Source organism: Chaetura pelagica, unplaced genomic scaffold, assembly GCF_000747805.2.
Source record: "Chaetura pelagica isolate M959 unplaced genomic scaffold, ChaPel_1.0 scaffold516, whole genome shotgun sequence".
Lineage (NCBI taxonomy): Eukaryota > Metazoa > Chordata > Aves > Apodiformes > Apodidae > Chaetura > Chaetura pelagica.
The window spans coordinates 331,499-344,730 of record NW_009953654.1 but is presented as its reverse complement, the minus strand read 5'-3'; the positions used below and the strand labels follow the sequence as shown (position 1 = coordinate 344,730).

At 49.5% G+C, this 13,232-nt stretch overlaps 2 protein-coding genes across 2 annotated transcripts in view; both read left to right on the top strand.

Annotated features, from left to right (window-relative positions):
- BZRAP1 (benzodiazepine receptor (peripheral) associated protein 1) overlaps positions 1-5,141 on the top strand; it is a 41,734-nt gene extending 36,593 nt beyond the window's left edge. Inside the window, exons 25-26 of the mRNA XM_010000199.1 lie at positions 1,070-1,127; positions 4,919-5,141. Coding sequence (XP_009998501.1) covers positions 1,070-1,096 — 27 coding nt within the window. The 3' untranslated portion in view covers positions 1,097-1,127; positions 4,919-5,141. The remainder of the gene's footprint in view (positions 1-1,069; positions 1,128-4,918) is intronic.
- Positions 5,142-11,826: 6,685 nt separating this feature from the next.
- MPO (myeloperoxidase) overlaps positions 11,827-13,232 on the top strand; it is a 28,031-nt gene continuing 26,625 nt past the window's right edge. Inside the window, 2 exon segments of the mRNA XM_010000217.1 lie at positions 11,827-11,899; positions 13,145-13,226. Of these exon segments, the coding sequence (XP_009998519.1) occupies positions 11,827-11,899; positions 13,145-13,226 (155 nt within the window).

Here is a 13,232-nt window from a genome sequence, read left to right as displayed (position 1 = left end):
AAAATTTCTTCACAGAATGAGTGGTGAGGCCTTGGAACGGCTGTTAAAAAAACAGGCAGACACTGTGCTTCAGGAGGTGGTTTAATGGTTGGGGGTTGTAGGGTGGATGGTTGGACTTGATGATCTTGAAGGTCTTTTCCAACCCTGATGATGATTCTGTTACATATACATATATACACTATAATATTCTGAGAGCCAGCCCTGAGCTGGAATGAGCTCTCACAGTGACAGAGCCATACCTGCAGCTTTCCAAACACCAGTGATATACTCACTCGGTGGAGTTAAGGAACACGCTGGCCGAAGTGTGTTGTTGGCATGTACAACACAAAGAGAACTTCTGCTGCTGCTGTTTGGGATGGGACAGTGGAGGGTATGCAACAAATCACTGAAGGCAAGAGATGCCTGGCAGCCTCTGGAAAGGTATTGTTGGAGTCTTCTAAAGGTCAGCATGGCAGTTTACCAGTCCCAGCTAAGACCCAGCAGATCAGGGGGCATGTGTACACGCTGTGGTATCACAGAGACTTTTGGGTTTGTATTAAAGCCAGTCCTAATATCATCAGAAGCTTCCCCAGCATGACCATAAGTGATTTTAAAATTGCTTGTAACTTCTTGGATTTGATGTTTTTACCCTCTCTGAACTTCACACTTCCCCTCTCCCTGCTGCTATGCCAAAGACCTGGGACTAAAGACAATTTACTTTCCAAGTTGACCTGGGGAACATGGTTAATTTGAAATTATTTCTGAGTCTTAAAATGCTGGCAATTAAAAAAGCTGAAGGAGTTTAAGTTTCAAACTGACAATACTTGGGGATGGGATTAAGCAAGAAAAAAATACAGCATGGAGTATCCAAGAAGTTATGGTCACAAGTAGGGCCCTGAAACACTCATACTCACCTGCTTAGAGCAGTTGCTTTACTGCTGCAGTTGTCAGATGAATTTTTTTGCATCATTAATATACAGTTTCTGTCAAAGACTAATTGTAAAAGCACTTCAGAAAGTGTTTGATTCTAATTGATGTCATGTATTTATTTCTGCCTGCATTATGCACCCGTGACGGTTATTTTCTTCAGAGAATGAGGAAGAGAAGAGTCCAGTGATAGATATGAATGATACATGGAGAGCAACCATGTAAGTTTACGTGAGAAGACCTCTTCACCCTCCCACCCAGCCTAGCATATTAAAAGGTCCTGCACCTGTAGTTTTCTCCTTTTATTTGCTTGTAGTTTGACAGGCTGGTTTGGGCTTTGCTGGCAAGTCCACCTTCCAAGCCTCTGGTGCCATATTGGTTCTATATTAAAGACAAGCTGTGATCTGTTCAGCGCGTGAAGTGCAATGCTTTGGAACAATTATGTCATGGTTTTGGGGACCATGATGGCACTGTGCTGGATATTCAGGTTTAGAAAATACCTGCTTTGTAAATTCATCCTGGCCCTTCTACCTCTGTTCAAGCACATCAGCAGCCAGAGCTTTGCTTGGCCTTGGCAAGATCCTGCTCAGGCTGAGCACACCCCATATTCAGCCTGTGGGTTTATCTGGTCTTGATTTTACTCCTTCCTAAATAAATACTCACTCGATACTTGAGAAGTAGTAACATTTAATCCCTAAAACCAACTTTGTGAGGATAATTGTTCTATCTGATAACACTTAAACAATTTTTTTTTGGGGGGGGGGTGTTAGGGTGAGGCTCCTGGTTTTGGAGGGCAGTGGGAGCAGATGTGTGTTTTTCTTTGTTTCAAACATTGTTTTCCTGAAATTGTGCAGATACTGAGACAGCAGTGAAACCACCCCTGAAAACTATTGTGACTCTTCTGTTTATCAACCCTGGTAGCTTTTAAGAGGATTTTGGCAGAAAATTTTTTACTTCATAGATCTCTCAGAGAAGAATCCTTAATTTTAGTGTTGTCTCTTACCAGATAAATCTGAACTACTTCTGTTGCTTATCTGCTGCATAGAGACTTCTGAGAATATCTGCATATGCTTGTATATGAGTCCCTCTGGGTGTGGAAATCTGCCTGGGCACAATATTCCACAGCTGGGAATCAGCAGGACTTTCAGCCACCCAGACAGGAAACTACTGGTCCCTTCCTTTTAACTGTTTCATACTTGATAAAGACACTGATACTGCAACATCCTTATTACAGCAAATAGTTGTGACATTTGTGAGTTGGTCTGGGTAACTGCCTCTCATTTTGCAGACAGTCTTTCCTGCATTAAGTCTACATGGGAAATCATGTAAGATTTGTTGGGCCACTTCAAATCTGCCATAAAACTGTCCCACCTTGGCTAGAAAAGTGGTTTTGAGGGGCTCATGGGCATAGAGCTTTGCTGCCTCAGCTGCACAGCAGCTTTTCCATGGCTCTTACATCCGTTGAAGCTGCTGAGCTTCAAAGGGGAGAGCACTCACTGCATGGTGGTGAAACCCCTTCTGATGATAGCCCACTGCTGTTGTGCATCTTCTCCAAGGATTCTTTGTTGCACGACACATAAACAGCTTCTGGAGCCCAGTGGGCTACCAGTTCAGTCCTGACGTGGTTTACGTTTATCTTTGCCTCCATAAATCTTTCATTACTGGCTGAAAATGGTTCATCTGGATTCATTTGGGTTTATTTCCAGACTTCCCAAACCTGACCAGCACTTGGGCCATCAACATCAAGCATTTCACCTTGCTGGTGCTTGCTGTCAGGAAACACAGGAACTGCAGTGGGTGCTGCAGCCTTGGGTGGAGGAGTGACCTTGCAGGCAGTTTTCCCAAGGGCCAGGCTGGGCCATCAAGCCCTTTGCAGCACAGCCTTGGCAGCAGCTGGCCTTTCAACACAGCATGCATAAGAGTTGGACAAGTGCTTCTGAACATGTGTGGAACAAGATTTCCAGGTGAAAACAGTGTGAGTTCAGGAAAAATCAGCTACTCTGTTGCTTACTGTTATGAGGAGAGGTTGAGAGGAGTTACATCTCTGTCCCTGCAGCCATAGACCTTAGCTCAGGTAAGAGAAGGTCTGATGGCACTGACACTTGGGACAGTTGAAAGTGATTGCTGCAAGATGGCAGCTGAGTCTCAACATTCTGAAGTTGGGAGGAGTGGTGTGTTGAAATCAAGACAGAGCTCTCTCAAAGCCCTGTACTCTCTGCTCAGGACTGACTTGATAGTTGCTGGAGCATTTCCAGAGAACAGCAATGAAGCTGGTGGAAGTTCTGGAGCACAGGTCTTGTGAGCAGTGGCTGAAAGAATTGGGGGTGTTTAGAAGAGGAGGCTGAGGGGAGATCTCATTATCTACAACTGCCTAAAAGGAGGTTGGAGTGAAGGGGAGTCAGTTTCTTCTCTTATGTAACCGGTGGTAGGATGAGAGGAAATGGCTTCAAGTTGCTCCAGGAGAGGTTCAGATTTGATATCAGGAACAGTTTCTTCACTGAAGAGTGGTCAGGCCCTGGAACAGGCTTCCTGGAGTGGTGGTGGAGTAACCACCCCTGGATACAATCAAAATAACATGTGGATGTAGCACTTCAGGACATGGTTTAGTTGACGTGGTGGTGTGTTGATGGTTGGACTTGATGATGCTAGAGGTCTTTTCCAACATTAATGATTCTGTGATTCTGTTCTGTACTGTGAGAAGTGTTGCACGTGCTGAGAAGAGCTTTCTGCTCACCTTACACCAGAAGTTTTTTCTTCCTGCAGCAGGTTGAATCCAACAGCATGGCTGCAGCCTGTGATGGGAGGACAGGTCACAGCCACTGTTTGTGCTCTGTCACAGGAGGTGTGGTGCTGTATCAGCAGTAGGGTGGTAGGACAGTGCTGCTTTTGCTTTTGACCCCTGGAAACTTGAGTGTGACGTTTCACAGCTCCATACCATGTCATGGTATTTTTGGTAATGCCATAATAGGATGTGCATCTGGGAGCTTGGAAGATGCTGGGCTGTGAAAGCTGTGTGGAAGAGAAAGCAGTGGGAAAACATCTCTCTGAGGCCTCAGAAACCTAGAGCTTCTTCTCTGGTGGACTTTGCAGCTTCTTGTGAAAGCTTTCCCTGCTGGATCAGAAATGGTCCCTGTCCGGACACCTAAACCGAGCAAGAGGTCCTGGAAAGAAAGGAACTGCTGCTGGGAACTGAGCTGCCATTAGTGTTTTGTGAAGGGGAAACTGAGCCCAGACTCAGTCACCTCCTGACTTCTGGAAGCCCTTTCCAAGGAGCCACATAAAGTGCATCATTTGGGACTGTGGATCCCAGTTAAGGTTCTCAAATGCTCGGGTGACTCAGGAACACATGCCAGTCGCTGTGTGTCACTTGATCCAAGACTTCTCCCTGTCCTGCTCCATCATGAACTTTTTCTTCACTATTGGTGCCACCACAGAGCATCAGACTTTGCTCCCTGCTGCTCCTGTGATGAGACCTGAAAGAGGCTGAGCAGCCTTGCAAGGGTCTCAATTTCTCTTACAGAGCATGGCCACTGTTGCAGAAGCCTCCTTGAACTTCTGAAGGTCTTGTGCAGCCCATGTTCTTATAAGGTTGGGTTTTTTAATGCCCTACCTCTGTCCCAGAGTGTGCTGGGAGCTCACCAGGCTCCCCCAGCACAGGCAGGTGTTGGTGCATTGGGATCCACCCAGCTGTGCCCTCTGTAGCTCCAGCTGTAGAACAGCATCTTTCACTAGGTCCTCAGTGGGGCTTTTCTGCTGTCCTGCTCTTAGCCCAAAGTTAAGGAATTTCAGAATGGCTGAGCTCAGGTGGGGCCTTGGCAGTGGGTAAAAAAAAATTTACTGGAAACTTCCTCACTAGATCTGCAACTGCATAGAGGAGCTGAGCCATGCAGGGTAAAGGATGGACTGGTGAGGAGAAGGCATGGTTCTCTGGCTGAGGCTTCTGTTGACATGATGTCCTTCATCAGCTCTAACTTCTGATTTTTTCTTTTGTTTTCTCTTTTTCCCCACTCAGTTAAATCCAGATGGGTCTGTTAATCAGAGTGAATCCTCACTGACTCCTACTCAACCACCTTCCTGCCTTGTCATGGATGAGCAGTGTCCTCAGCAGGCATTGCTGGCTGCTTTCAAATGCAGTGATGTACCTGGTCGGAGCAAAAAAAGGAGAGGCTTTTTCTTCAAAGGAAAAAAGATCTTCAAAAAACTTGGGTCCAGTAAGAAAAATTAACAAGGGATTTATTTTTCTGTAAAGACTGCCTGTGCAGACCATACAGGGACTCAACATTCAGGAGAGGTCCTCTGCAATAAGCTGATTAGAGTATTTTCATAGGGAAACAGTGTATGTTGAATAGAGAAAACTCTTCAGTGGGTCTGTGAGCTGTGGTCCCTGTGTAGAGCCCAGCCATGGGTGCCTGCCCAGTGTGGGCAGTGCCTCTGAACACAGTGTTGTGGTCTGGGGGTGTGTGAGGCCTCAGCTCTAGGTTACAGCTGCCTCCACAGCAGTGTGTCCTGCTCCATGCAGTCCTCAGTGCACCAGTTCCCTGTAAATATTTTCACTTAGAAATGATACTCTGGCTGTAAGTTAGCTCCATGGCTTTTCCCAGCAAAGCCCCAGCCCCTTTAAGAAGAGATCCCTTTTACTGCACACCCTGGTATTTCTCTGGTCCAAAGGAGGTTGTGTCAATTCCTTTACTTCCTGCAAAGAAAATTTGCACTTTTCCATTCCCATGAATCCCCTTGTGCTGTCTCTGGGCTGACAAGTGAGTTACTTGTACTGTAAACCTGTAAATAAGCAGCTGTGCCTGGGAGCATCCCACCCTGCCTCCATCACCTGCAGCACGAGGGTTCCCAGGGAAGGAGCGACGCCCCGGGGAGAGGTCGATCCTTCTGCCTCTCGGGTGGGCTGGGGTGAGCTGCTCTTGGCTGCTTCACCTTGACCACACACTGGCTGGGGACCCCGCCTTATCTATTTATTTATCTATTTATTTATCTATTTATTTATCTATTTATTTATCATTTCCTTATTTATCTATTTCTCAGTAACTTTTTGTCTGCCTGGTTTGCAGTTTCATTTGGCTGTTCCAGTGAGTTGCTCCCAAGCTGGAGCCTTTGGAGAGCAGAGCTGGGGATGATGGAGAGTTTGCAGCTATTTTCATACCAGATGATGTATTCCCTGAGTTAAGACACATCCCTTTCTAAGCCACGGAGAGTTTTGTACTACATGGTTTCTAGCCTTTTCAGTGTTTCTTTGCATGTTTCAGTGGGTTGTTTGTTTTGGGAAGGACAGTTAATGTGAGGTAGGTGAATGATGCCAGCACAGTGGCCACAAGTGTTGGTGGTATGGTATGTTTTTATTTAATATCAGATTTTATTACAATAAAGTATATTTTCACAAAAATACATTTTCCTTAAAAAAAACAAGACTCAGTGATGCTTCTTCTAAGGGGGAGTGGGCAGAGGGTAAAATGATGCCAATCCCTTACATCTCCTACAGGAGCCCACCTTTGCTGGGATCATGGTGTGAGCTGCCTTCTCTGCGAGGTGAGTTGGCCTCTCCTGTTTCAGAGAGAAACAGGGAGGAGGAAGAAAGCCCCAGGGTGTGATTACATGAATCACAGAATCACCAAGACTGGAAAAGACCTTCAAGTCCAGCCTATGACCTGACACCACCACATCAGCCAGACCATGGAACTAAGTGCCACATCCAGCCTTGCCTTGAACACCTCCAGGGACTGTGCCTCCACCACTTCCCTGGGCAGTCCATCCAATGTCTGATCACCCTTTCCAGGGGGGAGTGCTTCCTGGTATCCAACCTACACCTACGTGGTGTGACAGTGCCTGAGTGTGGTTCTACAATGTGCAGACCTCAGCTGGACACAAGAGTGGCCGTGCTGCACTGCCTACATGGCCTCATGCAGCTTTAGTCCCTATGTGGTTGATGTGGACATCTTCACTGCAGGTGCCACCAAACCTGGGGGAACTGCACAACCAGGTTCTTACTGCAAGACTGTTCTCTGCTCTTTGCTGTTACCTGTAAGGGGGTGCTGGGTATGGAGAAAGGCTGAGGGAGTTCAGCTTGGAGAGGAGAAGGCTCTGTGGAGACCTAATAGCAATTTCCAGTGCCTGAAGAGGCTCCAGGAAAGCTAGGGAGGGACTTTTTGCAGGGGCAGGGAGGAATAGTATGAGGGGGAAATGGTTTTAAACTGGAAAGTGGAGATTCAGGTTAGACATTAGGAGGGAATTCTTCACTGTGAGGGTGGTGAGATACTTGAACAGTTTGCCCAGGGAGGTTGTGACTGCTCCATCCCTGGGAGTGTTCAAGGATGAGGCTTGGAGCAACCTGGTCTGGTGGGAGGTGTCGCTGCCCATGCAGGGGGGTTGGAATTGTGTAATCTTGAAGGTCCCTTCTAACCCAAACCAGTCTGGAATTTTGTGATTCTATGAAGCAAAGGGCATGGGGCTGTGCTGGTACTGATGCCTCTGGCAGAAGGGTTGTGGGTTGGGGGTGTTGCTGGGCCCAAGGCTGGCAGGAGCACCCAGGCCACCCTGCACACCCTCCCCATTCCCTGTCATGTCTCAAAATGGCAAAAGGGCCCCAGAAGAGACCAGCCCCACCACAACAGTCTTTGTAAATGGAGCCCACAGTCTACTTGCAGGCTTCCTAAACATCTGATACAACTTTGAGACAGTCCGGGCACATTTGGTGCCAGTGGTGACTGGTCCTGTCCAGCCAGTGGGACCTGTCCAATCACTGCCAGCAGCTGCTGAGAGGTTGCAGTGAGGGTCTTCTCCCATGTTTCTTACCCAGGAGATCAGCAGCCTAGGAGCTGTGCATACTGAAGAGGCTTTGCTGCTTCCATGTCTCTCCCTGAGGGCAAGAGGGGAATGGAGGTGACCGAGTGTTCCTCCGGTCTTCCCAGGAGTTGCAGTTTTAGAACCTGTTTGCCTATAAGATGTTTAGATCTGAGCGAAGTTTGGAACTGAGCAAAGCTGCTGCCTGTGGCATCTGACCCCAGGAGAGGAGAAGAAAAAAGGTGCTTTTCCTATCTCGTCCAGCTGGACCAACTCAGCTGGGTTATGTTCTTTATTGCTCCATTATACTTTGGCTAAAAGAAAGAAAAAAAACAAGGCAATCCCAAAAGCTCAGGTCAGAGACTGCAGGTCTTGTTGCTGTACCTTGCTCTGGTGACTCATTGAGTAGTTGGTGCCTCATTGTCCCATCAGTGGAAACACCAGCACTTGGCCCTGCGATCTCTGGTGTCATGTGGGGCTCTGCAGAGGCCACCCGTGTGTAACTGGAGGGGTCAGTTGTGTGGAGTGGCTGTTCTGTACCTTGGTCCTCTGGGAATTCAGCCAGAGTGACAAAAGGCACCGTGGGCTTTTCTGGGGAATTTGCACAATTCTCCTGACAGGAGGGACTTGGCTGGGAACCTGCTGAGCCTTGGAGTGAGATGTTTCAGGAGGATCCTGATACTGCAGTGACCTGCTGTCTGCTGTGGTGGAGAGGACTCAGGGCAAGGACAGGTTTAAAGTTTTGAAGGAATGAAGTTGCTGGAGCTATGAATGCTGGAAGGAGTTCCCATGACTTCTGGAGCAGACTTCAGCCATGAAAGTCATCAGCAACCCAGTACTTTATCTTCAGCTTGCCCTGCCATGGAGGAAGTTGGTTGCTATTCTAACTGAATTTACCAGCTGGAGTTTCCTTAGTTCTTTTAAGGTCTTTTGAAAGAAATTGTCATTGCTTTTATCAGTTCATCAGGAGATAAACTGCAGAACAAAGCCTTGAGGAAGAAGAGTGACTAATGTTTTGGGGTCTGCCCAGAGCTGGAGGCAACTGGTGCCTGCAGGATGGCTTCATCATCCTGCTGCTCTTCTCCTCCCTCCTCACCCTGTCATATGCATGTTAGGTGCATGTTGTCTCTGCTCCCCAGGCGTGTGCTGAGCTGCCTCCTGGCAATTTTTTGTGATAGATACAGACTCTGATCATTTAGCAAAGTCACCCCAATTCAGTTGGTTCCCTGACACCAGGCAGGCTTCAGAGCAAAGCTGAGAGAAGTCGTCTTGAGAAAGATTTTAGGCTTTCAGGCTTTGTTAACTACATGCAGAAGGTTACAAGAAACAAATCAGGTAAAATACGAATAGAATCTAAATGTTCTGCTTTAATTGCTGTGTTGGTGGCAGGTCTGTGCTCTGAGGTCCTGCTGCTTGCAGCAAGGTATTCTTGAGGAGCAGCACAGGGTCTCTCCTCGGCTGCTGCAGGTGATGGGCAGGAGGGCTTGGCACTTGCACTGGTCTGCAACAGAAATCTCACCCAGATCTGTGGCCTTCCTCATACATGGTTATCTGGGAAGACTGAACAGACACAACATCTCTCCAAACCTCACACTTTCATGGTTTCTGAAGCAGTTTGGAGGAAATTAAGTAACTTCCTAATTGTGAAATGCAGTTATCAGCACAGATACACACTAACTATCTCACTGGCTTTTGAAAAGTCCTTCTCCCTTTCTAATGGGTGAGCTGTGTGGGGCAGCAGAGGTAGGACACAGACAGGGGTTTAGAAAGTGGGTGCACTTGGCCCCGGTGCACAAGAGCCCTGGGCAGGCCCTGCTGGTGGCAGCTCGGGCAGGTCCTCAGCTTCTGTCTCAGAAAGGCCAAGCTCATAGGATCACAGAAGGGTCCCTCCCCAGCTTTCCTGGAGCCCCTTCAGGCACTGGAAGCTGCTCTCAGGTCTCCCTGGAGCCTTCTCTTCTCCAGGCTGAACACCCCAACTCTCCCAGCCTGGCTCCAGAGCAGAACTGCTCCAGCCCTCAGATCATCTCCATGGCCTCCTCTGACCTCTCTCCAAAAGCTCCATGTTCTTGTAGTGTTTGGGACCCCAGCACTGCCCCAGCCCTGCAGGGGGGTCTCAGCAGAGCAGAGCAGAGGGGACAATCCCCTCCCAGCCCTTACCAGCCCTGCTGGTAACTCTGCTGGTGACACAGCCCAGGACATGGTTGGTTTCTGGGCTCCAGCGCACGGTGCCAGCTCATGTTGAACTTCTCATCACCCAACACCCCCAAGTCCTTCTCCAGGCTGCTCTCAATCCCTTCATCCCCCAGCCTGTATTGGTGCTTGGGATTGCCCTAATGCTTGTGCAGGAACTTGCACTTGGTCTTGTTGAATTTAATTAAGTTTGGACAGGTTAACCTGTCAAGCCTGTCCAGGTCCCTCTGGATGGTCTCCCTTCCCTTCAACATGTCTACCACAGCCTAGTGTTGTCAGCAAAGCTTCTGAGTGTGTACTTGGTTCCACCATCCATTTTACCAGCAAAGATGTTGAGCAGCACCAGTCCCAACACTGACCCCTGAGGAACACCACTCATCACTGGTCTCCAGATCATTGGCCTGACTCAGCAGGATGCCACTGCTTTGTCTTGGGCACAGCTGTGACATAGTGAGGGTTTGTCCATCAGCTTGGGTTGTACTTGGCCAGGGAGAGGTGGTGCTCAGGTGAGCTCCCAATGGCGGTTTGGGCAGCGGTGAGACCCACCTGAGCTGCTCCAGATCAGCAACTGAAAGGTGGTGGAGCCTGTTCAAATCATCATCCAGGTGTTTCCTCCTGCTGCCATGTCTGCACAGGGAAGTGCACAAGATGCAGTATTCATGAAGCCTTCCAGATCACAGTACTGACACAGGGCAGGTTGGGCTGAGGAGGTGAGGTGGGTTGTGCTGAGCAGAGCTGTTCCCTCCACAGGTGGATATCCAGACATCTTTTTCAAACTTTAAGAGCAGCAAAGGATGAAGAGCATCACGAGGGAAGGATGCCTGTCCCTGTCAGACATCTTCAGGAGTCAAGACTCTCAAACAGTGGCCAAGTTCTGCCTTACGTCTGCCCCCCAAACAAGTGGGGGAGCTCAGCTTGAGCATCAGGCTGCCTACCCAGGTGGGGGTGCAGAGGAGCTTCCCTGCCAGGGCGGTGGGTGCTACAGTTCCTTGGACCTTGCACCCTGGGGGTTTCCAAGCCCTGTGGGTCAGCTCTGCTGGGTGCCTGCTGCCCCAGTGCAGACGACACCCCAATGCAGATAACACCCTGATCCAGATAACTGTTGCAGATAAGGCCACGCTGCAGATAAAAGTGCAGGGGCAGAGGGACCCACGGGGAGAACAGCAGGTCGCTGGTGAGAGCCTGACCCGTCGCACCTTTGCTTTTACTTTCCTGGGACACTTGTTTCGTACTATGGGTGGGGGGCTGGGGGCTGGGACTGTGTTTGGAGCATCCACCTGAGCTCTGTGCTTCCTGCTGCTTCTGTGATGGCTTCTTCCACCTCGCTGCAGGCCTGGCAGAGCTGCTGTCCTCCACCTGGAGGGGCACAGCCAGGATGTGCCTGGGCTACGTTGCCTCTGGTGCTGGAGGCTCCTCCACACAGAATGGGTTTAGCTCAGCACTTAAGGGTGGGCTCTGGGGCTGCCTTTTCTGCAGTTCCGTGGTGGGTACAAAGCTCTGGGGTTCTGATGGGGTTTTGGAGAAACTGTGGGAGGTGAGCTGGTCAGCTTTGGGTAAAATCATCCCCAACATCTCTGTGCAGAGGACCTCCTGTGCTGGCCTGGCTGAGCCTGCTGCCCCCCAGCTCTCCCTGCACACTCAGTGTTGCTCCTGCCCCAGGCACCAGGCAGTGTGCTCTGTCCCCTCCTCCCTTGTGTGATGTTCCTGCAGTCTCTCAGCAGTGAGTTCCCACCAGTGCCTGGGGCAGAAGGCAGCTCCCATTTCATCTGCTACTGCAAGAACCTCCCAGGCAGCACAGTCACTCTTGAGCAGCATTGCTCTGGGGGCACCTTATGAGGTCCCATGACAGGTGCCATCAGCAGCGTGGGCACTGACCCTTCCAGTGCATGGTGAGATCCACAGGTTCTTGGATTTCTTCACTTCTTGCATTTCTTTGCAGGCATGAAGACAGAAATCTCCCTGGGCTTGCTGGTGATCCTCAGCCTGTTCCATGCATCTGTATCTTCTTCCTATGGTATTGTCCCTTCCTCAGGTTTTGCAGATCAAGGGCCTTTCTGAGCAGGAAAGTTCAAGTGATATCTAGAAGAGCCTGAATTATTCTATTGTAAGCAGCAAAGTCCTGCAGAGGTGTCAGAAGGAGCACAGTCAGCCTGGATCCCCTGTGGCATAACTCCTGGCTGTTTCAGGTTTTTATCAGTTACTGTCCTGTCTGATTTCTTAAAATTCTGTCAGAGATGAGTTCTCAGCACAGCAGCAGGGGATCTCCAGGGTTGCCAAAGAGGCCAACTTGGGGTTGATCAAGGAAGATATTTTAAAGAACCTGGGGAGAATTTGGAGATATTGTCCCACTTTATGCTGATTTCTCTTGTTTTCTCCTTCCCTGGAGGCTGTAGGAGAAAGCTGTCCCTGGGAGAAGCCCAGCAGGGCCTGTCCCCTCCTGCTCTGCAGCCAGCAGATGATGGGGACACCATTCACTTTGAGGGGCTGCCAAGAGGAGGGGGAGCAGTGAGGGTGGCAGGAGGTTGCAGGATGAGCTGGAGAAAGCACTGGGGGACTCAGGCTGTGTGACCTTCAGCTCCAGGTGGATGGATGAATCTGAGCTTTGGCCAGTTGGTGCTTGGGGCAAGGGCCTGAACTCACTGGAGATTTCTCAGCAACGTGGCTATAACCAACCTGGGATTGAAAGGGGGGTAAAGACATTAATGAGAAAAAAAAGCAGACTCTTCATGCTGGGCCTTCAATGCCTGTTGTCCCAGCCACTGGTACCTGGGCAGGCTGTCTGAGAGCAGCTGTGGCTGGAGGCACAGAAATGGGGTGAGTCACAATAATGAGGGTTCCAAAACACCTTGAAGAAACAGCAACTGCTGTTCTGTGAGAGAGCAGGAGGGATGATGCCTCCATCTCTCATGGTGGCCATTTGAAGCCTCCCCTGATGGAGACACCCTTCCCATGCTTGGCAGGGAATCCCTCAGACTCCTCTGAGGAATATCTATCTATTTTAAAAATATAAATATATAGGGAGGATTATACATGTGTGTCTACATACACAGATCTTCCTCTCACTGAACTTGTAACGTTGGGTCTCAGGTTGGACTAGATGAGCTTAGAGGTCTCTTCCAACCAAAGCTGTTCTGTGAGGCAGTGAGAGGAGCAGCAGCAGCTCCCAGCTCTGCTCTGTCCGCAGGCAGGGGGGAAGCCCAGGGAGGCTCCCGGGTGGGAATCAGGGCTCTTACCCTGCTCTGTCCTGCTCCTTTCGGAGACCTGCTGGAAACGCTGTCAGACCAGGCCCTGCAGAGCAGCGTGGAACGGGCAAAGCAGCTGGTGGATGGAGCCTACAGGCGGTCCCG